This window comes from Vipera berus (genome assembly GCF_964194415.1).
Source record: "Vipera berus genome assembly, chromosome: 6".
Lineage (NCBI taxonomy): Eukaryota > Metazoa > Chordata > Lepidosauria > Squamata > Viperidae > Vipera > Vipera berus.
The window spans coordinates 79,308,946-79,326,211 of record NC_138208.1 but is presented as its reverse complement, the minus strand read 5'-3'; the positions used below and the strand labels follow the sequence as shown (position 1 = coordinate 79,326,211).

General features: G+C 40.3%; 2 protein-coding genes across 3 annotated transcripts in view; one reads left to right on the top strand and one right to left on the bottom strand.

Moving 5' to 3' along the window:
• Nucleotides 1-17,266, top strand: part of EPS8 (EGFR pathway substrate 8, signaling adaptor) — a 270,753-nt gene that overhangs the window by 186,157 nt on the left and 67,330 nt on the right. The gene's annotated exons all lie outside the window — the stretch shown is intronic.
• Nucleotides 1-17,266, bottom strand: part of PTPRO (protein tyrosine phosphatase receptor type O) — a 38,500-nt gene that overhangs the window by 13,031 nt on the left and 8,203 nt on the right. For both annotated transcript variants that reach the window (XM_081331816.1, XM_081331815.1), the window contains 6 exons: nucleotides 10,392-10,427; nucleotides 8,235-8,316; nucleotides 4,775-4,865; nucleotides 3,955-4,031; nucleotides 1,811-1,945; nucleotides 341-463 (listed from right to left, as the gene is read on the bottom strand). In XM_081331816.1, the coding sequence (XP_081187942.1) occupies nucleotides 341-463; nucleotides 1,811-1,945; nucleotides 3,955-4,031; nucleotides 4,775-4,865; nucleotides 8,235-8,316; nucleotides 10,392-10,427 (544 nt within the window). The remainder of the gene's footprint in view (nucleotides 1-340; nucleotides 464-1,810; nucleotides 1,946-3,954; nucleotides 4,032-4,774; nucleotides 4,866-8,234; nucleotides 8,317-10,391; nucleotides 10,428-17,266) is intronic.

Here is a 17,266-nt window from a genome sequence, read left to right as displayed (position 1 = left end):
ACTAAAAAGTTCCATTTAGCTTATGAGTAGATTTTAGTGGGATATTCTTATTAGCATGTTGTTTGTAGTTATATTAAAGGGGAGTTAAAGCACATTATGAATTTGGTTAATTGTATATTATGCATAATTTTTATTTAGAATATGATTATTGTAACTATAATCCTGTATTTAGCTCTGGGAAGTGGGGGGGGGGAAGTGGGTGGGTTTGGGGTGGGAGGGATTTGGGGATATATTGTAAAATTTTGTTTTTGTAAAACTCTTTAATAAAAAAAAACATGTGGATTGTGTCTAGATTTTGTTCTACTTTATAAGCTGCCTAACGCCATCTGTATTGACCTACATAGCTGATTCTGAAGTTCCTGTACATCCAGTCAGCTTGTTCTTCTTCTGAAAGCATCTCCACCGTGATGTCTCCATAAAGTACCGGCTCTTCCGCAAAAGGCCAATAATGGTCACATTTTACCTGGAAAGGAGGGGGGGGGAAGCAAAGTTAACACAGAGTAACAAAGCTTTTAAAAGGTTTCCCTTGGCAACCACCAAAGTGGATGAAAGAATCCAAGGAAGGAACATGCAAATCCAGATGTGAACACAACCCTTTTATCCAGAAAACCCCAACGCAACCCCTGCATTGTGGGGGCTTTTTTGAGTTGGATAGTGCTTGTCTCTTTTGTATTAGGTCCTACTGAGAAGAAGAAACAGAAGCAAACCTGCCTACAATAATTAGGCTGAATTAGGCTGCTGGTCTGTCTAGCTCAGTGTGGCCTATATTGGGTAAAGTGGCTATCTAAGATTTCTCCTCCAGTTTTGTTAGCCCATATGAATAATGGGTCAAGATTAGCAAGATGGCTTATTGTTTGAGCTTGCAAAAGGGGGAAACAAACCTAATCTTTTAGTTCCCAAGGAATTAAATTTAACCTCAATCAGACACAATTTGTGTATTAATTGTGTGTGTGTGTGTTTGTGTGTCTATATGTATGTGTGTGTGTAATTTTAATTCCATTCATCCATCCACTTTGTGTGCTAATTGTATGTATATATAGCTGAAGCCAGTGGAATGGATGGATGGATGGATGGATGGATGGATGGATGGAGATTTTATCTATATCCATCCATCCATCTATCCATCCGTCTGTCCATCCATCGGTTTCATCTATATATTACACATACAATATATTCTATCATCTAACTATGTCTGTCTGTCTGTCTGTCTGTCTGTCTGTCTGTCTGTCTATCTATCTATCTATCTATCTATCTATCTATCTATCTATCTATCTATCGTAAACTTGCTAAAAGTCTGTTTCCAAAAATATTTGGGACTGTATAATAAAAAAAACAGCTGTATCTCAGATGAATGTGGCACTACAGATAAATCAATAAATCCATTCCTTTAGTTGTGTTTGTTGTAAGAACAGCTAATAAGGATGAATCCTCATTTTCCAAAAAAAAGGGTTGGAGGAAAGAACAGCTGGGCCACCAAGAAGGTTGGCCCGTTTAATGTAGTAGCTAATGGCACTGGGCTAGAAACTGCAAGACTGTGAGTTCTAGTACAGCTTTAGCCACAGAGCCTGCTGAGCGACTTTGGGCCAGTCCTTCTCAGCCCTAAACCCATTTCCAAAATCTTGCTGAGAAGACATCAGGAACTTGTGCAGGCAGTTTCCAGTAGTCAAAAAATGACATAAAAGGGACACACAGATATAATGCTAGATATAGAATTTTAGCAAGACTCCTTGTTCCAAGAGGCATGAAAGAATCTAGAATCACAGAACAGGAAATGATTTCAGATATTATTTTATCTGCTTAGTCTACATACCCTTCTCTTCTCATTGCACTGAGTAAGCATAACAATGATGTGTGACTTCTGCTGGAGAACCATCTTCCAAAAGTCATTCCTTGTCTCAGGGAGTGGTCCTTGTGTTGCAATATACTCTTGTGGAGAGTTATAACCCTACAAAAGAAAAAGCTTACTCCAGTATTATTTTACTGATATATCTTTTTAAATAAATAAGGTAAAGGTAAAGGTAAAGGTTCCCCCGCACATGCGTGCTAGTCGTTTCCGACTCTAGGGGCCGGTGCTCATCTCCGTTTCAAAGCCGAAGAGCCAGCGCTTGTCCGAGGATGTCTCCGTGGTCATGTGGCCGGCATGACTAGACGGCAAAGGAGCATGGAACGCTGTTACCTTCCCACCGGAGTGATCCCTATTTTTCTACTTGCATTTTTACGTGCTTTCGAACTGCTAGGTTGGCAGAAGCTGGGACGAGTTAACAGGCGCTCACTCTGTTACGCGGCACTCGGGATTTGACCCACCAAACTGCCGACCTTCTGATAGACAAGCTCAGCGTCCTAACCCACTGAGCCACCGCGTCCCTCTTTAAATAAATAGTGCCTTTTAAATCAAATCAGACTATAGTTTCTTCGCAAGGATATCTGCAGAACGATTAATTCTTACGTAAATGTTGCCCTTAAATTTTGTGAATCTTTACACCTGGTGCCCTTTTTTTCTGAAATTGTAGCAATCCTGAATGTGGGTGTTAGTTGTCTCTAACTTGGGCAGGTGGCACACACACATGTCTAGTTCATTTCAAATCCTGATCTAGCTTTGCTTAATGTCCAGGATCATCCTATGCCTATTTCTGCTGTCCTCCAAGACCTATCCTGTGTTTCCAGCATCAGATTTCATTTATTTTCTTGCATTACAGGATCATCATGTTTGCAAAGTTAAATCCATCAGGCAAGTGGGAGGTTATTACCTCTAATTTTACCTTACATACATGTGCTGTGTGTGTATTGCAGTCCCTAAATATGCAGAAGCAAATTTCTTGTGTTTAAATGACCCTGTTCACTTAGGTGCTAATTGGCATGCCATAAACTAGAATTGCTACTAGAAGGGACAATTTTAACTGTTTACATACAAGAGCTGTTGTGATACAGTGGTTAAAATACATTGTTGTTGTTAGCTGCAAAGTCGTGTCCGACCCATCCCGACCCCATGGACAACATTCCTCCAGGCCTTCCTGTCCTCTACCATCTTCTGGAGTCCATTTAGGCTCATGCCTACTGCTTCAGTGACTCCATCCAGCCACCTCATTCTCTGTCGTCCCCTTCTTCTCTTGCCCTCAACCTTTCCCAGCATTAGGCTCTTCTCCAGTGAGTCCTTCCTTCTCATTAGGGGGCCAAAGTATTTGAGTTTCAACTTCAGGATCTGGCCTTCTAAAGATCAGTCAGGGTTGATCTCCTCTAGAACTGACTGGTTTGATCACCTTGCAGTCCATGGGACTTGCAGGAGTCTTCTCCAGCACCATAGTTCAAAGGCCTCAATTCTTTGGCGCTCAGCCTTTCTTATGGTCCAGCTTTCACAGCCATACATTGCAACTGAGAAGACCATAGCCTTGACTATACACACTTTTGTTGGCAGGGTGATGTCTTTGCTTTTTATTGTGCTGTCTAGATTTGTCATAGCTTTCCTCCCGAGGAGCAAGCGTCTTTTAATTTCTTGGCTGCAGTCCCCGTCTGCGGTGATCTTGGAGCCCAGGAAAATAAAATCTGTCACTACCTCCATTTCTTCCCCATCTATTTGCCAGGAATTGAGAGGACCGGATGCCATGATCTTGGTTTTCTTAATGTTAAGTTTCAAGCCAACCTTTGCACTCTCCTTCTTAACCCGCAACAAGAGGCTCTTTAGTTCTTCTAAAATACATTATTGCAGGTTAATTCTACCCACTGCTTGGAGTTCAATCCTGACCAACTCAAGGTTGACCCATCCTTCTATCCTTCCAAGGTCAGTAAAATGAAGACCCAGATTGTTGGGGGCAATATGCTGATTCTATAAACTGCTTAGAGAGGGCTGTAAAGCACTGTGAAGTGGTATATAAATCTAAGTGCTATTGCTATTACATTCTGGGTAGTATTTCCCAAGCTATGAAAATACAGTTACTTATCTGAGTCCAGGTTACTTACAGGGATGTAGTTGGCATTAATGTAATCAGAGCCTTCTTCTTCATTCATTGAAACCAACTGAACACGGCTGAAATCATCTGCAAAAAGGCAACATATCCAATAATGAAATCAACATAAAAACTTATCACAAATTTTGGAATTAAGTCTCTGAAAGTTTTACAAACATTTGCATGGATTTGGGGAAAAATAAAAAATCAATCAATTTGCAGTAGCTTATATTTCAATACATTCATACTTTTTGTATGCAGGGCAGGGGAAAATACCTTATTACCACTGCCCAGAAAAATCCTTTACTTTTGGATTGCCAGGAGCACATTAACATTTCAAAGAACACTTGAGAATATGCTATCGTATGGTGTATCTGTCTGTGCATAGGTGCACATTACTTAAAATTTAAAATGCTACCCTTATTCCAGAAAGGAAGGAAGGAGGAAGGAAGGAGGAAAGGAGGGAGGGAGGAAGGAAATTTCACTATGGGATAATTTAAACATTAAAAAAATGGTAGGAATGTAAGTTACAGAAGCGCTATGCTTTTATGCTCAACAAAAGCCAGTAGCATCAATTGAATAAATAAAATAGTACCATGCAGTACATTTACTCCTATTCTTACTATCATTCAGAGGGAAAGATCAAGTTAAGTGGACAAGTAAGCTAATAGGAAAAGCAGGATGCTCAAGGTACATGATGGCAAAATATGCTGATATAGTCTTGGTAGTTGCCCAACAATGCTACCCTTTGGTGCTGGCATTCCATGTCATCTGGATGCCAGTACAAAGTCTAGTGTTACATACAGCAACTCCCTCCTAAAAGAACAACTTACAAGGCAGAATATTTGTGTAGCGGTTTTTGCTGCGATTCATGGGAAGATCCGCTGCAAAATGTGGGGTTTCCAGGCCAATCAGTTTCAGTTCCTGAGTGTAACACACAAACACAGACACATTATGCTTAGACATAAACAGACACAGGAAACTACAGACCCATCGGTTTAACATCAATACCTGGGAAGATCTTAGAAAAGATAATCAAAAAACAGATCTGCGAACAACCAGAAGCAAACAAAGTTATAACCAGTAGCCAGCAAGGGTTTGTTAAAAACAGATCCTGACAAACCAATCTTATTTCATTCTTTGATAAAGTGAACTAAACTAGCAGACCAGCGAAATGCTGTGGACGTAGTATACTTAGATTTCAGTAAGGCATTTGATAAAATAGACCCCAAGCTACTCCTTGGTAAGCTAGAAAAAGGTGGAATAGACAACATCACCACCAGATGGATCTGTATCTGGTTAGCAAACTGTACTCAACAAGTAGTCCTCAATGGCACTGCATCCACATGGAGAGAAGTAAGCAGTGGGGTACCACAAGGTCCCATCTTAGGCCCAGTACTCTTCAATATCTTCATAAATGACTTAGATGAGGGAATTGAAGGGGAACTCATCAAATTTGCAGATGACACCAAACTGGCAGGAGTAGCCAACTCCCCAGAAGACAAACTCAGGATCTGAAAAGGATCTAAACTTGAAAAAGTTTAGCTCTATCCAACAAAATGAGTTTCAATGTGGAGAAAAGCAAAGTTTACATTTAGGTAGGAAAAAATCAAAGGTACAAGTACAGATTGGGTGAGACCTGGCTTAAAACAATAACTGTGAGAGGGACCTTGGAGTCCTAGTGGAAAAATCACTTCACCACGAGTCAGCAGTGTGCAGCAGCCGCAGCAAAAAAAGCTAATACAATCCTGGGTTGTATAAACAGAGGCATGGAATCAAGATCACGTGAAGTATTAGTAAAGGTAAAGGTAAAGGTTCCCCCGCGCATGCGTGCTAGTCGTTTCCAACTCTAGGGGCCGGTGCTCATCTCCGTTTCAAAGCCGAAGAGCCAGCGCTTGTCCGAGGACGTCTCCGTGGTGATGTGGCTGGCATGACTAGACGCCAAAGGCGCACGGAACGCTGTTACCTTCCCACCAGAGTGGTCCCTATTTTTCTACTTGCATTTTTACGTGCTTTCGAACTGCTAGGTTGGCAGAAGCTGGGATGAGTAACAGGCGCTCACTCTGCTACGCGGCACTCGGGATTCGACCCGCCAAACTGCCGACCTTCTGATCGACAAGCTCAGCGTCCTAACCCACTGAGCCACCGCGTCCCTGATGAAGTATTAGTACCACTTTATAAAACCCTAGTAAGGCCACACCTGGAATACTGCAGCCAATTTTGGTCACCATATCACAAAAGGGATGCTGAGAGTTTGGAAAAAAAAAATCAGAGAAGAGCAACTAAGAGGATCAAAGGCCTGGAGACTAAAACATACAAAGAACGGCTGCAGGACTTAGGTTTGACCAGTCTAAAGAAAAAAAGAAATAGGGGAGACATGATGGCAGTATTCCAGTATTTGAGAGGCTGCCACAAAGAAGAGGGGGTCAAATTATTCTCCAAAGCACCAGAGGGCAAGAAACAATGGTTGGAAACTGATCAAAGAGAGAAGCAACCTGGAATTAAGGAGAAACTTCCTGACAGTGAGGACAATTAACCAGTGGAACAGTATGCCTTCAGAAATTGTGGGTGCTCCATCACTGGAGTTTTTAAAGAATAGGCTAGCCCAGGGGTAGGCAACCTTGGCTCTTTTATGACTCTTGGACTTCAACTCCCAGAATTCCCAGAAGCTATGCTGACTCAGGAATTCTGGGAGTTGAAGTCCATGAGTCATAAAAGAGCCGAGGTTGCCTACCCCTGGGCTAGACAGTCACTTGTCTGAGATGATATAGGTCCTCCTGCTTGAGCAGGGGGCTGGACTAGAAGACCTCCAAGGTCCCTTCCATTCCATTCCATTCTATTTTGTATCAGATTATTTATCATTAGGCAAGATAACTCAATAACAATATTATAGTTAAGCAACCCATTTGTTTTCAGAGAATAGCTGGGCTAAATCCCAACAAGGAAAGCAATTATGAGAATGTACCATTATTTTATTTTATTTTATTTTTTTATTTTTAATTCCATTTATATCCCGCCCTTCTCCGAAGACTCAGGGCGGCTTACAAGCTTAGCAGTAGCCTTCATTCTATGTATATGCCTGCTTGTTAGGGCTTTCACACACACCCCAAGCGGCATTATTACAAAGTCAGCTTATTGCCCCCAACAATCTGGGTCCTCATTTTACCTACCTCGGAAGGATGGAAGGCTGAGTCAACCTTGAGCCTGGTGGGATGCGAACCTGCACTAATTGCAGGCAGCTGGTGTTACTTAAGGAGGCATTAGCCCACTGCTCCACCAAGGCTCTTTTTATTTTGACTTAGCATTTGTTTGCTTTTTCTTCCTCCGTGGGATAAAATGGACAACAAAACAAAAAAAAGAACAATATGATTAAGTAATGAGGAATTCTGAGACTAGGAGAAAACATCTTTGGGAAAGAATACTTACAGTACTTATTCGAATAAGTAAAATAGTGACATTTTTATCTACACCAAATATTAGTGGAATTATGTAAGGGAAGAAATTTCTTCATTCATCCTACCTACATTTGCAAAGTGTACACTACAGTATCTTTGGAAGTAGTTGACCATGGCTGTCTTCTTCCTAGGACTGAGAGAAAGGGACTTCCTCAAAGTCACCCAGCTGACTTTCTGCCCAACGGGAGGGGGGGGGCTAGAATTTGCAATCTCCCAGTTTCTAGTTGGGTGCTTGAACCACTACATCAAGTCATCTCTCATCAGGGATAAATACACACATGTCACACACGTACATGTGTGTGTCACACTTATTTGAGTGTGTGTTTGTTGGGTTGGCCAAGATAACTTACTAGGGTAGTACCTTCGTATTCAACTGCTTTAAAACTCATTGAATTTTTGACATGAAAATTTCATCCGAATACTCAATGTTGGTACTCAATGCACAAGCTAGAACTTGTCGATGTCGACAATCTTGTTTCTCACTGTATTACTCCTTATGGGAAAAATTTGTTTGGTACTCATCACACCTCCCAGAACCAATTAACGATGAGTACCAAGGTACCACTGTATTAGGTCTTTTCTCCCACAATGAAAACTTATAAAAAAGGATGGCTGTTAGATTATCTCCCTGCTTAAAGGAAACTATGAAATCTCTCTTCTTCATGCAAGGCAAGTTTTAAAAAGAAATTGAAGGAAAATATTTAAACTATTTAAAAAGTAATAATCCCTCCCCCCCCCACACACACACTTTGAATTGGAAAAGTCTAAAAATACTATTTGGTCATTTACTCATTTACTTCCATAGAATTTAAGTAGTCAATATCTGAGCTGGGATTACCTCAAATTGCAGAGAGAATTTGTAATCAGAATCTTTGGCCATATCCTTGACATAGCTGTCAAAATCATCCAGCTGGACAGGGCTTTTTAAAAAAGGCATACAGAAAGAAGGAAAGAAAATTATGTTATTCACAAAAGTCACAAATCTGGTAATTGAAGCAGGAAGTTGAAGAAGTAATTTATTTCTGTATCCAACTAACTTGGAACTGGATGAGAGAAAAATCAATAAAATATGATATGTCGGATAGACATTACAGAAGTGAGGCCAGAATGGTCTGTTTTTTTAAAAAATAATATTCCAGAGAGAGCTAGACAGTCCCAGTGTCCTCACTCACATGCATCTCTTCTCTGTTCATGTCTTATCTAGAATAAGATGGAATAAAATAAATAAAAGCCAGCCCTCCTTTCCACAAATAGTAGGTGAGCTGAGAAAAGTATTACAATTATCCCCTGTCTAACCACGAGAAGGGAAGGGCCCCTCACCTGACTGAATTCTGCATCCCCAGGCATGTGTCACAAGCCACAGTGATATCAAAAGTGGACCATCACTCCACAATGCAATTTGTGTCATGACTGCTGATGAAAATCATGTCTTCGCATGTCATGACACACCTGTCTTTTGCACCCTCTGGCCTTCTCCTAAAGACATCTAAGGGCTGTTTCGCATGTATATGTGAAATCATATACTGTAGCAGGAAGAATCCCTTTCCCCAATATTTTATTTTAACCCTCAACATTTGGCCAGAGGCAAAGTTACATTCACATGTAACTCTACTACCCAAAATATTACAGTCCAGGCCAGGGTTATTACCTCATCTACTATTAGGAAATTTGAAGCTTTAGTGATGACTTCCAGTAGGACTCAGTCTCTAAAAACCTCTCACAGGTCAGGATTCTATCCTGTTGTTCTAACCTCTTATTTCCTGAATACAGGTACCACCGTAATGGAGTCAGGAATTATGGTTGTAAATTGTTACGGTTGTAAATGGAGGCATCATGTGATCGATTTTTTGATTATTTTTTGTGGTGGTCGTTAAGAAAATTGAGGTGAGGTGATTACTATGGTCATTAAACGAATCCATTTTACAGGCAATATTTTTTTTGCCATAACCTAAAGTTAATGCCAGAAACAGGCACAAACATTGAAAACTGCAGTCACGTGACCACCGGAAAGCCACAAACAGCCATAAAGGTGTGCTGGTTGGCAAGGGCCTACACTATGATCGTGTGACTGTAGGGTGTGTCTGTGTGTGTGTCTGTGTGTGTACAGCCATCATAACTTTGAAACTGGGTTGTCTTTTGGGGCAGGCATCATAAACTTCAAACAGTAATTAAACGAACCGTTGTAAATCGAGGATGTAATGAAGAAAAGTCAACCACTCTTCTTGTCTAATTTCTGTGCTCCAATTTGTGAAGATTCGAGTACACACGTACGAGTTTCTTTTCCTTAAAGCAACAAAATCCCAGGGAACCTGTCTCTTATCAACAATTAATTACCGCTGTTTACCTGCTCTCATTAATGATCCAGTGGATAATTAGCAACCGTGTTGAGTGATGGAACAGTTTGATAACAGGAATGTTCCTGGTTTTTTCCCTTCCCCCCACCCCTTCATTTCTTTCACACTTTATGAGAACCAACCAAAGGCAAGCCCCTTGGGGAATTGTTAACAAGAGATAATTGATTTTCCCCCAGTGCTTAATTTTCCATTTGTCAAGAACATTGTTATCATGAAGGATCTGCTGTGAAAAGTAAATGGAAACCTACAGTTTCTCATGACAGAATGTCATTTTCAGCGACAAATCCAGGTTTTGGATAGCCCTTCAGCAAGGACAAACAATGCAGGTTCCAAAATGGAAAACTGAATTCTTGCAGGGCTGATTATAGAATTTTGGGGAATTGCAAAGTCATAATCTGGTGCCCTCTGTGGTGTGGCTCATCTTCTGATTTTGTTAGGAAGTTCAAAAAAGCGTCCTCTTCTTTCTTTTATTCGTCAAGTTTTTGAGTTTTATGCTTATGATTTTCAGCCCTGGAAAACTTTTTTACTTTTCTTTTCTTGGACATTTCCACCCTAATGCCAAACTATTTTTATAACCAAATGCATGGGGGAAAAATACTGAGACATTAATTAAATAATTGATATTTATAAAATGGGCATACTTGGTCAGTTTTTTCTTCTTCAATCCATTTTTACTCCTGCAAGAAAAAAGACAAAAACATTCCATGGATATGTCTCATTTCCAGTTCTGTGGCTGCATATTTCTAATGTATCCTGTAGAAAAATCTATCTATGTGGTTGCTAGCAGTCAGCGCGCACTTGGTACCACACAATCAATCATACACTTTTTCTAATAACAGAAATGCATCAATGTCGACAATTTAATGCGCATGTGTGAACATTCTTGCTTCATATGCTGCAAGGATCTAACTTACTCGTGAGTTTATCTGGGCAATGAAAACTTATTCCTTGCTCCCCATTGTCTCTTCAGAACCAGCCCTACGTTTAAGCAGGATGAAATTCCTGGTTTTCAGCCCCAAAGCAGGAAGATCTTTGCAGTCATATTTTTACTTATTTTATTTATTGCTATATTTTACTGCCTGGTTGACAGGCTTAAAAGCAAACTAGATCATAAAAAAAAAATCACAACAGTTCTAAGGCCAAGAATATATTTGCTTAAACCAAGGTAGATGTTTAGGTGATGAATATTATGTGCCCTATATCACAGTCATACTAAATCAAAGCACATAAACATGCAGTGACAAGATTCCGAAACTAGATGTGGTTTGCAACACTTTTTTTCTTTTTATTCCAAGGTATAAAATGCATTTGCACTTTGGAAAATTCAGATTAATTAATCAAACCTACCAAGAAAGGAAACTTCTTTGTTCAGCCTTCCCCACCTTGGTGTTCCTCCAGATTTACATCTGTCTGTGCTTACCAGTGAAAGATGGAACAGTGGTTGAGCACATCTGGAGAGCAACAAGTTGGGGGATGCTGGCTTTGATTACTGACTGTTAAGTAGAAGAAGATAACATGACTTACCAAGGGTTAATATAAAATGCCAAGAGATAATCAGTCCAAAGGCAGGAGGGTAACAGAGTTAGGAAAGCAAAGACACTCCTACGCCTGTGAGTATTAATAGATAACATACACAGATTTTTTTTTGTCAGAAAAAAGCAAGATTATTAATATGGCAAACAGAAGTCAATACAGCAATTTGTCATTTGTTAGACTTGGGCAACCAGAGACCTCAGAGGAAGTGACAGAGGACTTAAAGGCCCCCTAAATTTGGTTGGTGCCAAACTCTACATCAGGCAAAGAAGTCTGCAATTACAATGAAGGCTGCATGATGAAAAAGAGAAAGAAAAGGTGCAGCCATTTTTTAGGACTGCATTTAATTTATTTATTAAACAGCATTTCTATGCAACCCACAACAATCATTTCTGCTATTTTTTGCAGAAAGAGAAGCTTAGCTAATAACTAAGTGAAAGGCGAATATCCTTGAAAGTCCCAGACACTCCTGCATTATGACCTGAGCGCTAAAAGAAGGAAGAGAAGGAGGGTGGAGAGGAGAAGGCATTTCATGAACTCATAGAACAGATTGTCCAGACTTTCAAGCAGTACGTGTGGGGTATTCTTGAATAAGATCTCATGAGATTTGGAGGGTATCACATGAAATCTCAGTCAAGATCACGGGTCTGAGGGAGATGAAATATAAATAAATAGTTATTCCCCCCCACCCCATATTTTTTATTTTATTTGACAGATAAGGGCACTACTTGAAATCTAGTAACTACTTTAATTCTCACACCTGTGATATTAGCAAACACAGATCTTTTAGGAGAGAGAGAGGGGGGTGGTGGTGGTGGTGAGAAAGAATTAAGAATGGTAATAGCCAATGCCTTAGATTCTAGGTGTCTGAAATATGGAAACCTATAACTGTTCCCTGGTCTAGGATTAGGGTATCTACCCCTCCGCACCTCTCGTCTGTCTGTCTGTCTGTCTGTCTGTCTGTCTGTCTATCTGTCTATCTATCTATCTATCTATCTATCTATCTATCTATCTATCTATCTATCTATCTATCTATCTATCTATCTATCTATCTATCTATTTGTCCATCTACTGTATACCATCTCTCTCTTATCAATCATCTATCATCTATCATCTGTCATATCTATCTATCTATCTATCTGTCTGTCTGTCTGTCTATCATCTATCTATCTATCTATCTATCTATCTATCTATCTATCTATCTATCTATCTATCTATCTATCTATCTATCTATCTATCTATCTATCTCTATCATCATCTCTCTCCTCTATCTATCCATCTATCATTTCTTTCTCCTATCTATGATCTGTCTATCTATCTATCTATCTATCTATCTATCTATCTATCTATCTATCTATCTATCTATCTATCTATCGTAAATGTAGAGCCAGTTGCATAGCGCCTGACATGTGGCAACACAGGGATGGGTGGAGGGGAAACCCAAAACTTCAAAACTGGATCATAAGGTATCCCAGACGATCCATTTCAATGTTGAATGGTCATTAAGTGACCAGTGGTAAGTCCAGGGGTGCTGGTATCCCTCCTCCCACTAATGACATGTCTCTCTTTGACTTAGGATGTCATTTTAATGATATGCATGAAGCGTGCTGCATATTATAACTCTGGGGCTGTTGAGTTTTTAGTTCTTCACTTACTTTAGATTTTTCAAGTCTGAGTCTTTAATTGGGATTACTTTTGAACTTCTGACTTAGATGCAGATTAAAACCTGCTTTTTCAAAGCAACCCAAAGGAGGTTAATGATTTCTGTGAACAGTTTTCTGCTCCTGGGGGCTCAAGGAGAAAGTGAAGTCTGATTAGTTAATTAGCTACATTAATATTTAGAAGGAAAACTGGTAGCCAATATTCAGTTTGGAAGTTCATTACTGAAGGATCAGCTTCAATGCCATATCAAATCAATTTAGCCATTTGTGCCAGCTGACTGCACCCCATAAAACCCAGAGGATGACTTCCAAATTTATCCGGTCTTTAATCTAGCCATTAAATGGTCACCTCTGAGTATAAATGCAATCCATGCCTGATGGAATTTTTCCTCCAATCAAAATAACTTTTCCTTTTCCCTTTCTCTCTGACAAATGTACCTGCCTACAGGACGGGTCTGGCCTCTTTTGAAATCCTGGCTGTTCAGTAAGACATAATGCAGAGCCAGGCTAAAGAAATAAGATGTTTGCCTACAGACATTATGTGAAAACCTTTTTCTGTTGAAGCCATATTTCTACAGAGAGGCTGGGAGCAAGTGTCCATTACAGACAAAATCAGAAAAAAAAACATGGGATGAGATTTAAAGCATGTGTGGTTTATCTTTCAATACTTCTCTTTGGAACTTTAGGCCAGTTGTGAATAAATTTTTGATGGGATGGGCTTGCTTTACTTTCTAGGGGCCACAATAGACTGGGTTGTACTGTATGTAAAATGAATAGAGCAGGGGACCTCAAACTTGGCCACTTTAAGACTTGTGGACTTCAACTCCCAGAATTCCCCAGCCAGCCATTCTGGCTGGGGAATTCTGGGAGTTGAAGTCCACAAGTCTTAAAGTGGCCAAGTTTTGAGAACCCCTGGAATATAGGTTATGTGAACAATCAGGATTTTTCTTTCCTGTTTCTTAAATTCTTAATTTGCTAAGACAGGTTCTTAGCAAATAAAAAGTAGCAGTAGAAACCAGCTATTAACAGCTGCATGAGAACTGTGTTTTCCAATACTAATTCTGCAGAGAAAAGGGAGATCCTGCACTCCTTAGGAAGCAGGAAGAGAGTCTTTACAAAAGAGCTCAACTCTAATTCTTATCCATCAGCAGCTGACAACAGCTGTAGAGAGTAGTGAAAAAGAATGATGAAGCAGTGATTGATCTAGTGCAGGGGGTATTCAAACGTGACCGTTTTATGACTTGTGGACTTCAACTCCCAGAATTCCTGAGCCAGCGTGCCTGGCTGGGGAATTCTGGGAGTTGAAGTCCACAAGTCTTAAAGTGGCCAAGTTTTGAGAACCCCTGGAATATAGGTTATGTGAACAATCAGGATTTTTTTTTTCTGTTTCTTAAATTCCATTCCCCCCCCCAATGATGTTCCCATGTTAATTGTTATACAGTTTTCAGTATTTTCTAAAGCTCCTCCAATAGTTTTTGAGGCAACTGGGTTTATTTTATTAAATTTATTTGCTGCCCATCTCGTTTTGAAGTTACTCTGTGCTTATAGCATAAAACATTAAAATGATTAGACATGAATATTCCTAACACAATAGTTACAAGATGGGGAAGGAGGGAGCCGGATGAGTGTGTGTGTGGGGCAAGTAGGATTCTTAATTAATTAACCATCTCCAGTGTGATACCCCCCTCCTGGGGGCCCCAGGCATCTGGCAGAGCCAGATCTTTAAGGTTCTTGCAGAAAGTCAGAAAGATGGGAACTAATCTCACTTCTGAAAATGATGAGATCTATTGGTATATTAATAATAATAATAATAATAATAATAATAATAATAATAATAATAATAATAATAATAATAATAATAGGTTGGAAGGGACCTTGGAGGTCATCTCGTCCAACCTCCTGCTCAGGCAGGAAACCCTACCATTTCAGGCAAATGGCTGTCCAGTCTATTCTTAAAAACTTCCAGTGTTGGAGCATTCATCGCTTCTGGAGGCAGGTTGTTCCACTGGTTAATTGTTCTAACTGTCAGGAAATTTCTCCTTAGTTCTACGTTGCTTCTCTCCTTGGTTAGTTTCCATCTGTTGCTTCTTGTTCTGCCCTCTGGTGCTTTGGAGAATAGCTTGACTCCCTCTTCTTTGGGGCAGCCCCTGAGATATTGGAACACTGCTAGACATACCCAATTCCAGCAACCGTTGCTATTTCCCAAATATCTTATCAAAAGATTCTTTAGAAGGACACTTTGAATATTGCAAAAAAAAGTGTTGTCCATCCCTGTTTTAGGCAATATTTCCTTGCTGGGGGATCCTGGGAGTTGAAATCCACACATCTTAAAGTGATCCCAGGTTGAGAAACATCGCCCTTTTCTAAAATGTGCGTGACCATCCTCTTAGATCAGCAAGCCTCACATTAAAAAAGTCAGTGTGGGCCACAATACACACCTTCTTGGCTGTGGCCAAATCTATGAAAGGTGCTGGCTCTGAAGATAAATTTGGCTTCCTTTCTCTTGGCTTTTGAAACTGTTCTTTTTATGACGGCTTTGAGGATTGAAACCTAATAGAGAAGCAGGAAGCCCACATTATATTGCTTTTCCTGATGTAGAGTTGAAGATTGCTATGGAGATGCTGATATCCCTATACCAGAGGGAGGCTGTATAAAGATTAAATTAATAAACAGAAATAGGAATATATTTACATTAAAATGGGCATCCTACCCCCCAAAAAACTGTGGTGCTACCCTACTGTAGCCCCAAGCTAGCTGGCTGAGCCAGGTCTTTAGGCTCTTATGAAAGGTCAGGAGGGTTGAGCTTGACCTCACTCTGGATGACAAGATTGTCCAGAAGAAGCAGGTGCCACGACAGAAAAGGCCCTTCTCCTGGACCTCGTCAGCCAGAATACCCTGGCTGATAGGGCCTGCAGCATGCCTCCTCTGCCAGTAACAAGCTAGTACTATTTTTATTATAAGGTAACTTATAAGTCTGAATGTGCCTCCCCCACCTCCCCTTTTCTTCAAGAGAATTAGAGAAGGGCTTGTCTCAGATACTTTCTTAAATTACATTTCTGCCCCAGGCTCAGATATCTTTTATCTGATCACTGTCTTGGTTGCATCTTTTCCTCCTGTTCTCAAGGTTATTCCTTCTGCCCATTAAAGATACATTTCTCTAACTTGGTCCTGAAAGCATGAAAGAATTGTTTAAACCTGGGTGCTTTGAAGGATAGAATCCTCGGATTTAATTAGCAACTTATATGTATTTGTCAAGATCCTGTCCAGAAAATGATGCAAAATAAAATTTCGTGAAAGTTTGACAGACCAACGATGCCCTCTTGAGGCTGAAAAACATGTCTCAGATTTTCTTCTTGATGGAAAATTAAAAGTGCTGGCATGAGTAGAGGCAAGATAGATAAAATCTGTTGTACATTGTCACTGATATCCTTTTTTCTTAGTTAAGGTAACTCTGCCTTTGCTATGCTTTGTGAGAATCTAAGCTCCAGGAAACACACCACTGCTTCCTCCAATTTTTCACCAGAACAACAAACCTCTGTTTCAGTTGGGTTGAAAAAGAGTGATTTGCCCAAAATGACCCTGAGCTTCCATAGCTGAAGACGGTTTTGAACCTGGCTCTTCCCTCTCCTAATTGGTGCTCTTGTAAAAGAAAACAGGGAAATTTCTCCTTAACTCTAGCTTGGTTCTCTCCTTGATCAGTTTCCATCCATTGCTTCTTGTCCTGCCTTCAGGCGCTTTGGGGTCAACCTATTCTCCAAAGCACCTGAAGGCAGGACAAGAAACAACGGATGGAAACTAACCAAGGAGAGAAGCAACGTAGAACTAAGGAGAAATTTCCTGACAGTTAGAACAATTAACCAGTGGAACAGCTTGCCTCCAGAAGTTGTAGGTGCTCCAACACTGGAGGTTTTTAAGAAAAGATTGGTCAACCATTTGCCTGAAATGGTATAGGGTTTCCTGCCTGAGCAGGGGGTTGGACGAGATGACCTCCAAGGTCCCTTCCAATTCTGTTATTCTGTCTGCCCCAAATGTCATTTTTGGAACGTTGTAGAGCATGCCAGGAGCTGCACTTCCGCCATTCTCCCCTACCCCAGAAATATGATCAGACAATTGGACTAGAAGACCTCCAAGATCTTTTCCAACCCCAAGCTGATTTAATTTAAAACTCACTTAATAGACTACAGTTAAAGATGATAACTGATAACTTCCCAGGTGTTTAGAAATATCCTCTGTCATCTTAAACATTGTAATTGGATGCAACCTCTGGAAGAGCTATAAGGGCTGTAGCCAAGGTTTTCAGGAATTGCATTGAGCCCTTAACT